Raw genomic sequence first — 17,185 nt, forward strand, 5'->3', positions numbered from 1 at the left:
CCTATTCTATACGCTAACCTTACAATGTAATAAAAACAGATATCATAAAAGTTGAATTAAACTCGAAAAAACTATTTTGAAAAAATGCAATTTAAATTTAAAAAACAAAAAAAAAACAAAAAAAAACACTATTCTTAATTACGTGTCATGTTGAAATTAGTATTTCGAAAGCCATTCTCAACATGGGAGGGGAAGGAGTACTTTTACAATCGTCGTCATTGGTTCATGGGAAATAACTCTATTTTACTGAAACATTTCCTTCAAATACTCAGAAAACACAACTTGTTTACGATATCACTTCAACTGATGCCGATGAATGCCCCGGAAAAGTCATTTTAGTATTTCAAAGGTGGACATGAACGAGAATCCCCCCCGCCCTAATTTTTATAGTAAGTTTTAGTATGTTATGTAGTATAGCTTTCGAGGTGTGGGGGGGGGGTGCTTATTCCGAAAGTCGTTCTGTATTACTAAACACAGATTTGAAAAAGTTGTCAAAAAAAACAAATGTTATCAAAGGTAAGATAAGTTACTTTTCTACCTAACTGGATAATTTTTTAGTGTTTTATGTGTGATCAGTTAATCGTTAAGTTTGGGAAAATGAGTTCAAACTGAAAAATTATATAAAATACTGTTAGAAACTCACTCAATATATGTTACCGTGACATAGGCTGACATATATTGAGTGAGTTTCTAACAGCATTTTGTATAATTTTTTTCAGTTTGAACTCATTTTCTCAAACTTAACGTGTTCAACAGCAAGCTAGCTGCCATCTGCCTTTTTCAAATATATCGGTAAACACTGTGTGACTTTTGAACCGATTACACATTTTACATTAAATAAAAACACTAAAAACTTATCCAGGTAGAAAAGTAACTTATCTTGCTTTTGATAACATTTATTTGTTATATATTTATTTTTTGACAACGTTTTCGAATCTACGCGCATAGTAAGTAAAACAAACTCGCCGTGCTTTACATGGGTAAGTTGGGGATGTTTATACTACGTTGAGCTAGGTCGTAAAAAAAAAAAAAAAATACTAACCGCAGAATACCGATTAAAATTATAGGGGGGAGGTGATTCTCGTTCAGGTCCGTCCAAGTGTAGTTTAACAACGGAACGCACCCCTCCCCATTTGATTTGGAATTTATGTAGAATACGGACAGTGTTGAAATAAAGGCGTTTTATTTAGAACTACACTAGGTGTATCAGAAAGTGGCCATTAAAAATGAAGATTCAGAACTTTAATAATTCAACTTACTATCTTTCGAAGTTTATAACTACTTGAAAAATGTAATTCAAACCCTAATTTTCTTTTTAATTAAAGGAGCAAAGACCAAACTTTTAAAAAAATAACAGGTTTAATAGCAAATTATGCAATATTTGTTTTTTTAAAGCGGTTTTCTTTTAAAAAAAATATAAAGAAAATCAACATATTTTTACCTGCTTGGGTTTGTATTACTGTACACACAGATTCGAAAAAGTTGTCAAAAAACAAATATATAACAAATAAATGTTATCAAAGGCAAGATAAATTACTTTTCTGCCAAACTGGATATTTTTTCGTGTTTTTATTCAATGTAACATATTTATTCAGCTCGATTCGAAAATTCAAGATGGCGTCTCACACCCTCTTTAACACGTTAAGTTTGGGAAAAGGTGTTATAAATAATAAACTATATAAAATACTATTAAAACCCAACGAATATATGTCAACCTATGTCACGGTAACATATATTGAGCGAGTTTTTAACAGTATTTTATTCGGTTTTTATTTATAACACCTTATCCCAAACTTACCGTGTTAAAGAGAGAGTCGGGCGCCATCTTGAATGTTCCAATACATCGGTAAACACTGTAAAACACGAAAAATATATCCAGTTTGGTAGAAAAGTAACTTATCTTGCCTTTGATAACATTTATTTGTTATATATTTGTTTTTTGACAACTTTTTCGAATCTATGTGTACAGTAATACAAACCCTGGGCTTTCATTTAAAAAAAATAAAAATAATAATAATCAAAGTGGTTTAAAAAAAAAAAAAAAAAAAAAAAAGTATTACACTTTTGACTTTACAGGTAAATTTCCAAAAAAACTATTCTTTTGTTTGTTTTAAATTAGAATATTTTCTTTATTGATCTTTTATCTTCAATTTGTGATATATAAAACTTTGGCATATAAATTAATTATAAAAATTTTAATAAACATTTCAAAATGGGGGGGGGGATGAATTTGAAAAAAAAACGCGTTTCTCTAAAATGTTATATTTGGTTTATTAGAAAGAGCATAAAATTTCACAATGACCATGAAAATATCGTAAAAATTGAACCAATAGAAAAATTTTGATAGATTTTAAAAGTTTAAAAATTGAAAACATTTTAACTCGTAAACTTCTATTGATTTTATTACGTAAAAAAAATGGCTGCATGAAGGCACGCCGGCATTTTGTAAACACTTTTTTTTTTTTTTTTTTTAAATAAAAAATAATAGAAATATTATTTTTTAAACAACTTTAAAAGTTTATTTTGGAAGTATATTCTATACAGAAAATAAACAACCCACTTTAAAAAGAGAAATTACGAGTTTTTTTTGTTTTTTTAATATTTTATTCGCAGTTTTCTGTTAGGGGTGTCAAAATTTCCTCCAAATTTCTGATACACCTAGAACTACACTTAACAAAACAAAAAAAATACAGAAAAATCTTGATGCATGTACTCATTACTAAATGAAGATTTCATATTCTAAAAATCACATACATTTATCAAGTAATTTTATTTATATATAAAGAAAATCAGTTTTAAGTGATTGATGCGAATTTGTCGGCATAAATCTAGTAAGAATTATTGCTAGGTTATCTCCCTTGGATTCTTAATATATATTTATTTCATAATGTCGAGTGAGACATTTACTTTTGCAAGGTGTGTGTACAAATTTTTTTTTAGTTAAAAATTAAACTACTTGATCATTGTACGTGATTTTCGGAATATGACATCTTCGTTCGATGACAGCACAACAAATTTTATAGCAGTAATAATAAAAAATGTAAAATGCGACAAAATTGTAATTTTGCTGCTTATTAAGAAAGAATCGACAGATCGATTAAAAAAATATGTTGCTATATGCAAAAACAACAATACTTAATTGCCATGTCGAAAATAGCAGTATATCCAAAAATTACGAAAATTCATCGAATAGAACAACTGCGATTGTGTTTAGTAAAAAAACATTTAATCGTAAAAGTGTCGAAAAGGGAAATACGTATGTCCCCTATATTCACAATCTTCAAGGTGTTTACAGCTAGGAAAAATGCAATTTCCCCAAATTTTCCGTAAAAATTACGGTACTTATGCACTTTTGTTACCGTGCTGAAATAACGTTATTTTGAAAGCCATTCTTAACGTGGGGAGGGGAGGGTGTTTTGTAAGTATTCTGTGCTTCCACGTAACAATGTAAGAAAAATAATTAAAAAAAAAAAAAAAAAAAAGATATAGTGAAAATTGAATTTAACCTGAAAAACTATTTTAAAATAGCTCGGTGCTGCAGTCTGCAGTGCTGCTGCAGTGCTGCACAGCTGCACTTCAATTTCTTGTTCTCTGTCAGTGGAGGAGAAATCCTTCACGACTGAGACAATTTTTATTTTTGCTCCTTTTCTCCACGTTAAAAAACGACCCTGGTGTCTAACTCTGTCCCGTGGGGAGGCATTGTAAATAGGAACAACAAAAGTGCATCAAGCACCAAAATTATTTTTAACTATAAATAATTTCCTACTTGATGAATTTTCATAATTTTTTGATATATTACTATTTTCGACAAAACAATTAAGTAAGAACTGTTGTTTTTGCTTATAAGCACATATTCAAAAAAAAAAAAAAAAAAAATCGATCTGGCGACCCTTTCTTAACAAGCACCGATTTTTTTGTATTTTCAGTAATTTTTTTTTTTTTTTTTTTTTTAAATAAAATTGAAATTTGGGCGTTAATGCAGAGAGTGATCCGCGCTATTTTTTTTTAAATCGTATTCCACATTTAATTAAAGTTTTATATGTTTTTTATTCAATTGTAAGATTAAAGTATAGAATAGTTACAAAACACCCTCCCCCCGCCCCATGTTAAGAATGGCTTTTTTAAATAATAACGTTATTATTTCAGCACGAATCAATAAGTGCATGATGCATGAGTACCGAAGAACCAACTAAAGATACCAAAAAAATTGAATTTAACTTTAAAATTCTATTTTCAAAATATTATTTTGAATAAATAAATAACGTTGTTCGTATTCTGCAGAAGAACGATTGATGAGTTAAAATATATATCTACCTTTGTAAATAATGGCAGACGAACAAAGCGGTGAGAATCTTGTTAACCGCAAATGAAACACGCGGACATTCCGTGAAAAGGAGGAGACAAGTTGGCACACAAACGGCCGGCAGTTCTTGAAGAAACCAAGAAAGTTTGGCGTTTAAAGCCCAGCCCCATTTCGAATTCGAATATCGTCCGTAGGGAGCGGGAATCCATGGGAGGACAATCACGGTAAAAACGGAAAAGATGAAAAACCCGTAAGTTATATAATCAAGAAAGAGTCGATCATTATCTAACAACGACTCCAACATGCCGACCGCCATGGTCGTTTTACAACAACAAACTAAAGATAAGTAGACCGGAAGTGAAAGAAACTAGACCGGAAGTGAATAAGTACCAAATACTTTTTCTTGCTCTTTTTCTTTCTTTGTTCCCTTAGTATAAAACTAGCAAGACCCGTGGAAATTCCACGAAATGAAAAATATATTTAATCAACAAATATTTTGATATAGTTGATATTTTTCTGGATAGCTAAAAAAATTAGTGTTTTGAACAGAGAAATCAATATTAGGTTTCTGAATTTTTTAGATAAATATTGTTTATTCATATTATTTGGATTCTTCGGACTACTGTTCTCCTCTTGAGTGTCATTTTCACGTTTTGGTCGTAGTAATGTCTAACCTTCTTCAGGTGTTTCTTGTTATACTCAAGAATTTTGAACGAAACTTTTTATTTACTTCACAAGGGTAGCATGCTCTCGTTCCTTCAGCCATGATTGGATAGAGGTCCCAAGTAATTCACAATTGTATTAGGTGCGAAAACATTTTAAATTTCATCTTTTTTTAGCTGACGGAAAATATATCTTGCTTTTTTTTATTTTGATTATGACCGAGGCAAAAGAATGTCGAGAGATAGACGTTGAACCTGTTGCAGGGCCGTTCGTCCGGAGACTCAACAACTTTGTGAAGGTAGACACAGGTAGAAAAACGGTGAATAGGCAAAGAAGATTGACAGACGCAGGATGTTCGTTTAAAGGACGAAAGATCGCCTTTTTATTCGTCAGAAAATAGATATGGTGTGAACAAGAGTTGTTCTCCGGAACTGGTCTGCTGGATGTTAGAGTGGTTTGGAGATGTTGGTCAGGTCTAGAGTACGGGTAGTCTGGATCAGGAATCAGGAATGAGAACCTAGATGTTAGGGTGGTCTAGAGTCCTTGTCCTGGTCTGGATTGATCGGCGGGACATCAGGAACTAGAGACTAGATGTTAGCATGGTCTAGAGTCTTGAACCTGGTCTGGATCGGTCAAGAACCGGGGACCTAGACACTGGAGCGGTCTAGGAATGGCGTCCGGGACTGGAACAGAGAGGCAGCAGACTGCGAAGCAGAACCAAGCTGCACCAGAAGAAGGCTGGGTGTTGCAAGCAGAAGTCGCAGGAAGCTGAGGCTGCAGGCAAGAGATGCAGGAAGCTGAAGGCTGCAGGCAGGAGATGCAGGAAGCTGAAGGCTGCAGGCAGGAGATGCAGGAAGCTGAGGCTACAGGATCGCTGGAAGTTGCAGGAGGCGACAGGCAGTAAAACAAAGGGGAAGGTCTTTTGTAGGAACCTAGCCCTGAAAAGGGCTCTTTGGATTACTGCTGCGCTGCAGTCAGGAAGGCTAACAGAGTAAACAAAGGGGAAGGTCTTTTGTAGGAATCGAGCCCTGAAAAGGGGTCTTTGGATTACTGCTGTTGTGGCTGCTGGAGCTGCTGCTGCTGCTGCATAAAATCCTTCGGCAGTGTTTGGATCTCTCAATTCGAGAGACTCTTAGCCCCCCCAGCCAGATTGAAATTTTTGGTCAAGAAGTGCTTTCTTCATGGCGACAGAGTCCAACTAGTGACGTCGCGCTCAAGAAATGAATAAATGAAGGTCATTAATTCCAGACGAAATTTTTACAAATGGAACTTAGTTTAGAAGTTGGATACTTGTATTTGAATTCATTCCGTCTAAAACAAAAGGACAATCATTTAGATTTTAATCATAAAAAATTAAGTTTTATGTATATTTCGTTCAGCAAAACAAATAAAACTGGGAATGCTGGAGAAGAGGGGCATAAATAGGTCAACTTGCCTCGCTTTCGGTTTGTTGTTAAGCAGATTTATTCGTCCTCTCTTTTCTTCTTCTTTCTCTCATGCTGGAATGTCGCATGTCTGTTTTGTTGTATGCAACAGTGGAAAAGGGAACACAGTTTTTCTTGCCCCACGACAAACCTATAACGAGGGAAAGAAAATGCGTAGGGAAAGAGAGAGAGAGAGAGAGAGAGAGAGAGAGGAGGAGGGGATGAGAGAGTCAAATAAAAGGCTCAACAGGTCTTAACATCTGCTCCCACTCCTTAAGGATGAGTTAGGCATTTGATAAGGTCACGCACTGCCTGACCCTTCTTGGGCCTAGGACACTTAGCGCCGAAAATGGACAAAGAAAGAAAAAGAGAGGCAAGCAAAATATGGATGAAAAGGGAGAAGAGAGAGAGAGAGAGAGGAGGGAGAAAGGAAAAAAAGACATCTTTCTGAAACCACTGTCAATTTCCCCCACTCTTTATCTGTGCCTAAACCTAAACATAGATTCCAAGAACAAGGCTTCTTTCTTAGAACTGCACGCATGTGGAATTCTCTTCCGTTTGCCTGTTTTTTTTTGTTTTTTTTTTACATAGGCATCACCACTTATCAAGGCCGATAGGCCACTCAAGGATAAGGGTTAAAGAGTGTACAGTCGTCAAAAGGACAATATAGTAATCGATAGTTTTCCAGCTGACGACAATTTGGTAGTCTTCAAGTCCAACATAAACAAATTCTTGATGAACCGTCCCCTTAGGTAATCCAATTTACCAAATTTCCATTACTGAAGATAACTACAATATTATCCTATTGACTACTGTACACTCAATAACCCTTATCCTCGAGTGGCCTTCAGGCCTTGATAAGTGGTGACTCTTATTGTCCACAAGAAAAAAAAAAAGACACTTCTCGGCAAGTGTCCATGATGATTGGACAGTGAAACTTTGTTCCAATGAAGCTACGCTTTTCCACTAACGAAAAACTGACCTGAGCGAACTTATTTACAATGGACAAAGGATATTAACGAGATAATCTCAAACAAAAACATGAAAAACATATGAATTAACATTTAAATTAATCTCGGTAAAAAATTGTGCTGCCAAAAGATATTTGGCTGGTGAATTTAAGAAACGAAATCTCCTCCCATAATCTATTTTTGTAATATTTTCCGTTCGGCATTTTTAGACATTAGCGTAAGACCCCCCCCCCTCCAACAATCTTCATGATTTTTTTTCTTTCTTTGTTTAATCTCACCTTCTCCCCCCTCCTCCTATAATCTATTTTTGTAATAAAATTGATTTCAACTTTAATACTTCTATTTGCGTTTTGTTACTTACTTTCATGTGCTGTTCATTCGTCTGTTTCATATTTTCCGGGGTTTTTTTTTCCGCTTTTGTTTGGCGAAATATATTGAACCCAGAGAACCTTCCTTTCTTTCTTTTTTTTTTTTTTTTTTTTGTTGCTGTGTGAGTGCTTTTACGTAGTCCCAACGTGAGAGGTGATCGTAACAATTTTCGGTGCAAATCTATAAATCGGCCACAATTTGTTACTATAAGAATCTGAAAAAAAATCTTTATAATGTACGTACTTGTCACTGCATGAAAATGTCATATTCCAAAAATTACGTAAATCGATCAAGTAGTTTTTCTTTTATTTAAGAAAATCAAATATTATCGGACGTATTATCGAAGTTTCGCCATTCCGCCATCTTGTTTGAGAGATAACGCCACTAACGACACCTAGCGGATATATAGCTCAACAAGGGCAGAACATGCAGACCATCGAATATTTTATCAATCAAGTAGTTTTTTTTTTGTTTTGTTTTTTTTAAGAAAATACAAATTTTTTTTTTTTTTTTTAAGGAAAAACAAATTTTACGATTTTTAGGGATAATAAATAAATAAATTGATTTCTTTTAATAAAGAGAATGTGGAGGGCAGACCATCGACTATTTTTAGTTTTTTTTTTTTTTTTCGTAAATGTCGAAAACCCTTTTTGATTGATAAAATATTCGATGGTCTGCATGTTCTGCCCATGTTGAGCTATATATCCGCTAGGTGTCGTTAGTGGCGGTATCTCTCAAACAAAATGGCGGAATGGCGAAACTTCGATAATACGTCCGATAATATTTGATTTTCTTAAAAAAAAAAAAAAACTACTTGATCGATTTACGTAATTTTTGGAATATGACATTTTCATGCAGTGACAAGTACGTACATTATAAAGATTTTTTTCAGATTCTTATAGTAACAAATATTACTTGTGGCCCATTCATAGACTTGCACTCAATTTTCATACTTCCATTATTAAAAACTTTTATTCTTAAAATTTAAAAGCAAAAACTTGATTTCCATAATTTCATAAACATATTTCTTACAAAATTTCAAATAAAAGAAAACTTTTTATTTTTATTATTAAAAGTGCACACAAAGACTAATAGTGTTATTTTTATCTTTTTATAATTTTGTTAATTTTTATTGTATATTTTTCAATAATGTCTTTTTCTTCTATTTTATTTCAATAAATTGCTTCACAATAGAAAAACTGAAGAACAATAAAAGTGAAGAAACTGATTTGCCTTGTCACTGCTTCCCCGGAAGTTAGGAAGTACGTTAGCTGACTTTAACCCAAAATTAAAACCAAAAAATAGATTTTTGTTTTTTTTAAAAACGAGACCAACATATTTATCACTGAAGGTTTTACAATATTTTAATTCAGCTATTTATGACAAGTGGCGATTGTGCTTCAGAATTTTTGAGACCAGCACTACTATTCTCTTTTTTATTGTTATTCTCAACATCTCGGTGTACGTAACCTTTCACCCTTTCATATCCATCTTGTCGACTTTGGTCACCTGCACAGAATTTTCAATGAAATCCTTTATTTAATCCACGAGTGTAGTATGCTCTTATTCTGTCAGCCATAACCTGTAAAATAATTAAAGTAATTTGTAATTGTATTCTTTTTTTTTTTTTTAACATCTGTCCACACAGGCTGCCTATTGTTGTCCGCCCTCCCCCCAGTACCACATTTTTTTTTTGGAGTTCCTTACTATTTATTGTATATTATTTATTGTATATTTTTCAATGATGTCCTTTTCTTATATTTTGTTTCACTAAATAGAAATACTGAAGAACAATAAATGTGAAGGAACAGATTTGCCTTGTCACCGCTTCCGGTAGCATTACACCGAAAGTTAGGAAATGTTAAAGATTCAGAGTCTTCCTCTGTAGAGAATTGGAACCAAGTAAAGAATAGATACCCTGTAGCAGACGACACCGCCTGGCGGTGACAAGCGCACATTTCAACTAACACCGATGATTCAACCTTGACATTGGCACAAGCACATGGCGTCGGTTGTTTGTAAACACGTCAAATAGCAAACATGCTTGAATATTCGCCAACAATTTTTTTTTTTAATATATTTACAAAACTTTTGAAGATTTAAAAGAAAAAATATATATTTACAAAACATTTTTTTTTTTAAGTAAGTAACAAAACGAACGTATTTAAATAAAAGATATTTAAATAAATGGGTGTCTTTCTGTTTCGGATTTTTTCGACACAGTACATAAAAATCAATCTTGGTCGCAAAAATCCGAAACAGAAAGACACCCATTTATTTAAATACGTTCGTTTTGTTACTTACTTTCAAAAAATGTTTTGTAAATATATATTTTTCCTTTTAAAGCTTCAAAAGTTTTGTAAATATATTTAAAAAAAAAAGAAAATTGTTGGCAAATATTCGAGTATATTTGCTATTTGACGTGTTTACAAACAACAGACGCCATGTGCTTGTGCCAACGTCAAGGTCGAATCACCGGTGCTAGTTGAAATGTGCGCTTGTCACCGCCAGGTGGCGTCGTCTGCTACAGGGTATCTATTCTTTATTTGGTCCGAGAATTGTTCTTATATGTCTGCAACTTAGGATCCATCTCCCTTTTTTTTTTTTAAGTCTGTTGGTTTGAACAAAAGCGATCAACTATTGTTTGGAGTAACCAGGTTCTCCCGATTTAGAGTGGGGTTGACTTCTCCTTCTATCGAGGTGGCTGCTGGGTCTTCACTTTTTTTTTTTTTTTTTTTTTTTTTACAAAGGAGTCACCACTTATCAAGGCCCAAAGACTACTCAAGGATAAGGGTTAATGTGTACTGTGGTCAATAGGAGAATGTCGTAATAATTGTTAGTAGTGGAAATTTGGTAAATTTGATTACTTAAGGGGATGGCTCATCAAGAACTTGTTTACATTGGACTTGAAGATGACCATATTGTAGGCAAATGGAAGAGAGTTCCACAGGTGTGCAGTTCTAAGAAAGAAGCTTTGATAATGGAATCTATGTTTAAGTTTAGGCACAGATAAAGGGGGGTATTGTTAGTGGTTTCAGCTAGACGAGTGTTTCTCATGAAAGTTTGGCGAGGGAGGGCCATAGATTGAAGCTCAGACGAGCACTTGCTATGAAAATAAAAATAAAGCAGAGACAGGCTCGCAACGTCTCTTCTGTAAGAAAGAGGTTGCAGGGAAAAGAAAAGGGCATCCCCCAGTAGGCTACGAATTCTATTTTGGACTCTGTAAAAGCAGGATAAGATCTTTCTAGCAGTTCCTGCCCAGATGTGGTAACAATACTCCATCCTTGGACGTACCTGGCTCTTATACAGGTAGAGAATTGCATCATCAGCTGGAGATCTACTGGATTGATAGAAGGATCCCACCATTTTCACAGCAAATTTGATTAACCCCCTGCAGAACTGTTGTTATACTCCATACTCAAAGTGGAAAGGTATTTAGTTCTCTACCAATGCAAGAACTTAGGCACCAGGAATGGTCTAATCTCTATTGATTTGGGTGGGGGCAGGATGAAATGGAAAGAAGTTTGACTTAAGCTGACTTGACTTAAGGGCCCAGGATAAAGTGGAAAGAAGTTTAGCTAGCTAAAGATTCAGAACACAGTGGAAGCGTGCTGGGCCCATAACCTCTAGAAGTGTAAGCCATGTTTAGTTTCAGAACAGTTTCCGATGGTTCATTGTTCTACACAAGTCTTGAGAGGTGACTGGTTTGCAGTAGACAGTTTTCGAGTTGGAATCCACAGAGCAAAAGATTCTTCACGTGTTGAGACGGAGAAACATATGCAAAATTGCTACAGGAAGGTTTAATATTTATGGAGCAATTCTGGTTTCTGATTGGTTGGTAGGAGAATGTGAATTAATTTGATTCGTCAGTTCCTAGCAGCATCATCTATATATATAAAAGGCAAAATGTGTGTGACCATTTCGTGTATGTCTTTAAAAGGCTTTTCGAGCACACGGTTCCGAGGTCGTTACGATCGCTTACAACTATTTATATGGGTCCTAAATAATAATATGTACGATTTGGGAAAGTGCGTCGCATCTAGATTTATTTACGTCGACTTTTACAAAATTATTGCTATTTTGGCTTCTCGCGTGTTGATGAGGCTTTTTCGTATAAAAAGCGAAACTAATTCAAAGTTAACAAATTCTCGGCATTGCGCCGGGAAATGTCCAGAAGCAATCATCTTTGATCAATGTTGTACATCAGACAATTGCTATTCAATCTGGACAATTGGGAGCTGGTTTCCCTCTCCCCAACATCTGTTGGGGAAAAAACAGTCAAATTTTGGTAAACAACTGCGTGACTTCTATGTGACCTTCTTAATTAGGTCAAATGGAAGCAGTAGAGTTAACTTTTATTGCGCACGCCTGTTTTTATAGTTCAATAAATAAATTCAAACCTGTGTATGTTGTATGTATGTCGTGGTGGCCTAATGGGTAACGTCGCCCGGTTTTTTTTTTCACACATTAATTTCCAACTCAAGGGTACGGGTTCGATTCGCATACTTACCTACCAAAACAATTTTTGTTTATTTAACACCCCCCCCCTCCGAGTTTTGATTTACCTCAAGACACCCGGGCATCGCCGGTTACCCCCCGCTTGTTTATAAATAGAATCTCCCAATAAAGCAGGATCATACTCCCATTATATTCCAAAAATATCGTAACAAGAGTTTCTCTGTAGGCAATTATTCTTCTATGCTAACGGAGACTCCTTCAAATTCTTCTATCCCGTCTTCTATTTTTCACTTGAATATGCAAAACGCTTCTGCAGAACTCTCCTCTTTCTTCTTTAATCCTTCTAGAGTAGTTTAGATATTTCTTTGAAGAAGTTTTTGAGCGAGACAGTAGCCCCCATGTCTTAAAATCAGACAAAAAACTTTTGGGTTAATTAATTCCAGAGTGGAGACGTTTTCATTGAAATTTTCTTACTGACGAATAGGGGGCGGGTGGAGAAAAAACGTTAAGGCTCGCATAGAAATGGCGTCGTTGCTTACAAATAATCTTTTCTTGTAATGTTAACAAACTGGTAACGAATAACAATTGAATTGAAAACAAGACCGAGTGTAAGACAAGTTCTTTTTTCTTTTCTCTCTTATTTACTTTGTATTTTTCTCTCTCTTTTTTCTTTTTCTCTTTTTTCCTTCAGTTATTTTCTCATTCTATTTTTTTTTTTTTAATAATAACTAGCCTGGTTGCCCGGGTGTTTCGATATTGTTTTTGGTTGTTTTTGTTTTATGGCATATCAACCCTTTTTGGGTTATTTAATGCCGAATCCAAAGATTCGGAAGAAAATTTTTTTAATAGAATATATTTGTTGTTTTCACGTCGGTTTCTATTTAACCCATAGTTGGGACCCTAACAGGTACTACCACTCCGGGTCAGAGTGGACCTGGGAGCAATGGTAATTAAAGGGTGGCTCCACACTCCCCAAAGCCCACAAGCTAGGGCCTCACCACTGGATATAGTTTAAGGTCATATCCAGGACCCCCATTGAGGGACTTTTACCCTCTGCAGGGGGGCAGTCAGCGTATTCTAATGCCCCACCGACAGGGCCGCCGGGTGTTTCGAGGTGTGTGTTAAGAAAACAAATGGTAGTAGGTCGGCAGGCTCAAACCCGTACTACGAAGAAGGAAAAGAATGCAAAAAAAAACAAAAAAGTAACCTCTTTGCTGTTGCGTCCATCACCAAACCGGAAGAGGCAAAGGTTTAAATTAAGGCTAGTCAATTGAAAAGAGGGGATGACTTTTAAAAATATCGGCGAAAAAAGCAACCCCTCCCCGTAGAAAAGTGCCCAGTTGAGGGTGAAGGAATTAATGTTTTTGACCAATTTTTCGATATTTGTCATCTGAAGGGTTGAGCTTCAAAACGCTATCAATCTTGTGAAAATCGGTCGCATCAGTCGAAAGTTTTAGGTAGACATACAAACTTACATACATACATACATTTAAACAGACAGGTGTAATTTATATTTTAAATAACTTAATTAACGCTATCATTTTTATTTAATTTTAATAAAAACGTGACTCAATATTTTCTGTCAATCTCCCAAGAGAAAACCAACCTCTCCTGTTAGATGATTCGCTTTTATTTCTTCTTTTATTTTAAAAAATTTTAATCCTTTCTTTACTCCGAAATAGGTGGCTACCCCGAGGTTCTTTGTATTGTCTTAGAGGTGCCATGACCGATGATGAACTGCTTACCATTTCCCAAGAGGTTAAACACTTACAAGTCTTCCTACCAGATTTTCAGCCCCAATACAAGATTGCCTGCGATTGGCAAGACAGAAAAAGTGAAAATCTCTTTGCTAGACGCAGACGAAGTTGAATCCATTGAAGGCGAAACATGGATGCATAAACACGAATGCAGAAAAACGAAGATGACTGCAGATTTGACTAGACTTGAGTGTCCATATAACACGTCAAATCCGAGTACCTGGTTTCGGATAACAGAAAAATGGTCCAGCGTCGTCCATAGATAGGAGAGTTCTAATAGTTTCCCTTCAACCCACCCTCAGTATGTTCAACTTCATTTTTCATATTTAACTGGAATCATTAGATTTCATTGAAAGTGAGTGATCATTTTACATCAAACTGATCCCTTAATCTAAATTCTAAAATAATTATTGTTTTTTTATCCTAGTTTTTCAGCGTGTTCATAAATAATAACCTAAAACATAAAATTTTATTTTTTTGGAGATGTGCATATGATTTAGCCGAGTGTTTTCAACAACAATTTTAAAAGTCAATCTAAAAATTTGCACTCAAATTACGTTTTATATTTAACTAGTGGGGGGAGGGGGGTACCCGGCGATGCCCGGATGTTTTGAGGTGTGTGTGGTTTTGGGTAAATTCAAACTTGGAGGGGGGGGGGTAAAATAATAAAAAAACTTTTTTGGTAGGTGAGTATGAGGATCGAACCCGGACCCTTGAGGCAAAGTTGGAAATTAAAGTGTGAAAAAAAGACATACGCCATTAACCACTGGGCCACAGAGACATACAAGAAAGATATGTTTGAATTTATTTATTTAACTATTGACAGGTGGCAGCAATAAAAGTTAACTCTGCTGGTTCTATTTGACCTAATTATTAAGGTCAAACCCAACTTTTTTTTTTTTTTTTTAACACAGTGATCACCACTTATCAAGGCCCGGAAGCCACTCAGGGATAAGGGTTATTGCAAATACATTACGTTAGTGTTGAGATTTGATGAAGTGTTTACTTAAGGGGGCGGTTCATTAGGAATTTGTTAACATTGGATTTGAACACATCCAAGTTGTAGTCCGGTGGGAAGCAGGCAGACGGAACAGAGTTCCACAGGCGTGCAGTTCTAAGAAAGAAGCTTTGTTCATGGAATCCACGTTTTGATTTAGGCACAGATAAAGAGTGGGGGAAATTTTTCACAGTGGATTCGGCTAGACGGGTGTTTTTTGTGAAAGATTGGCGAGGGGGGACCAGCGATTGGAGTTCAGACGAGCACTTGCCATGGAAATAACGATAAAACAAGGATAGGCTCGCAACGTCTCTTCCGTGGGAGAGAGGTTGCAGGGTAGAGAAAAGGGCATCCCCCACTAAGCCACGAAGTCTATTTTGTACTCTGTCAAGGCAGGATAGGCTGTTTTTTGCAGCTCCTGCCCAGATATGGCAACAATACTCCATCCTTGGACGTACTTGGCTTTTATATAGATAGAGAATTGCATCAGTAGGGAGATATCTTCTGGAGCGGTAGAAGGATCCCACCATCTTTCCAGCGACCTTGGCAACAGACTTGATGTACGTGTTCTATTTCAGATCAGGAGTAAAGGTCAAATCCAGAAGCTTGTCAAAACACGTGGCCTCTCCCAGACGAGAGCCATCCATCACAATTGATGCCAGATGGGGATCAGAGCGTTGATGATGTAAGGATAGGAGTTTGGTTTTGGATGTATTAAAGGTAACCAGCCACATCTTCCTCCACTGAACCACGCGCTCGAGATCAGAGGAGAGAGAATCAGAGAGAACTTTGTCATTTACAGCCTTTGATGTGTTGCCGTAGATGGTCGTGTCATCAGCATAGATGTCAACAAATGATTTAAGTATGTGTTTAGGGAGGTCATTGATGTAGATCAGGAAGAGTTTGACTGGTTTATTCCCCAACAGATGTAGGGGAGGGGGAAACCAGCTCCCCATTTTCCAGATTGATTAGCAATTGTCTGATATGAGAGGACTTTGTCCCCACATTGATCAAAGCTGATTGGTTCTGGACGTTTCCCGGCGCGACGCCGAGAACGTTCCCTTAGCTTTGAATTAGTTTCACTTTTTATACGAAAAAGCCGAATCAACATGAGAAAAGCCAAAATAGCAATAATTTTGTAAAAGTCGACGTAAATAAATCTAGACGTGACACGCTTTTCCAAATCCTAGATATTATTATCTAGGGCCTATATAAACACTTGTAAGCGATCGTAACCCCACCTCCGGGACCGTGTGCAAGAAAAGCCTTTGCGAGAACTACACAAAATGGTCACACACATTTTGCCTTTTATATATATAGATTGTACGTTAATTTGATTTTTGTGAAACTATTTTAAAATCTCTAAAAGTTAAAATGTAAATTCTTATTTTTATATAATTTTTTTATTTTGTTTAAAAATGCAAATTGTCCAATTAAAACAAATAAAGATTGTTTTTTTTTTTTACAAGTTTCAAAGTCCATTAAAAAAAATAAGTTATTGAAAAAAAAAATCATGTTTCTGAATTTTTTAGATGAGGATTTATTTGTGTTATATGAATTAATCAGACTACTGTTCTCACCTGGAGTATTATTTGCATAACGTTTCAGTTGATGTAACCTCTAATCTTCTTAAGGTGTATCTTGTTAAACTCTGGAATCTTTCTGTCAAACTTGGAAAACATTTGTCACCCCCAATCATGGCTGAGAGACTGAGAACTGGATGTCTCTGATGAGTCCCTGTCTTCCTGGCTAAAAGGCAAAGAAGGAGTATGGAAGCTGGGCAATAGGCAGAGCCTATCTACTCCTTCAGTTGAGTGTTTTCAAAAATAATTAAAAAAAGTCAATCTTAAAATTTGCACTCACATTAGATTTTATATTTAATTTTACGTTAATTTGATTTTTGTGAACATATTTACAAAACCTTTAAAAGTTAAAATGTAAATTTTTATTTTCATGTTTTTTTTTAAATTTTTTATTTATTTATTTTTTTTTACATAGGAATCACCACTTATCAAGGCTCAGAGACCACTCGAGGGTAAGAGTTAAGAGTGTACAGTAGAAATTGGACAATACAGTAATCGTTAGTAATGGAAATTCGGTAAATTTGTTAACTTAAGTGGAACGGCTCATCAAAAATTTGTTTACGTTGGACTTGAAGACAATCAGATTGTAGCCTGCTGGAATAGCAATAAAACGGAAGACAGTTCCACAGGCGTGCAATTCTAAGAAAGAAACTTTGTTCA

At 35.4% G+C, this 17,185-nt stretch overlaps 1 protein-coding gene across 6 annotated transcripts in view; it reads right to left on the minus strand.

The window, feature by feature from the left end:
* The window catches only part of LOC145260687 (3-oxo-5-alpha-steroid 4-dehydrogenase 1-like), a 53,595-nt gene extending 45,482 nt beyond the window's left edge, over nt 1-8,113 (minus strand). For 3 of the 6 annotated variants that reach the window (XM_080119074.1, XM_080119075.1, XM_080119073.1), the window contains exon 1: nt 4,315-4,690. In XM_080119074.1, coding sequence (XP_079975200.1) covers nt 4,315-4,619 — 305 coding nt within the window. In that variant the 5' untranslated portion in view covers nt 4,620-4,690. Of the gene's footprint in view, nt 1-4,314; nt 4,691-7,973 lie in introns of those variants that run through there. The other 3 variants (XM_080119077.1, XM_080119072.1, XM_080119076.1) reach the window with 3 other exon arrangements.
* Between the last annotated feature and the right edge of the window lie 9,072 nt (nt 8,114-17,185).

This window comes from Euprymna scolopes, chromosome 36 (assembly GCF_053919585.1).
Source record: "Euprymna scolopes isolate OS-2025 chromosome 36, ASM5391958v1, whole genome shotgun sequence".
NCBI lineage: Eukaryota > Metazoa > Mollusca > Cephalopoda > Sepiida > Sepiolidae > Euprymna > Euprymna scolopes.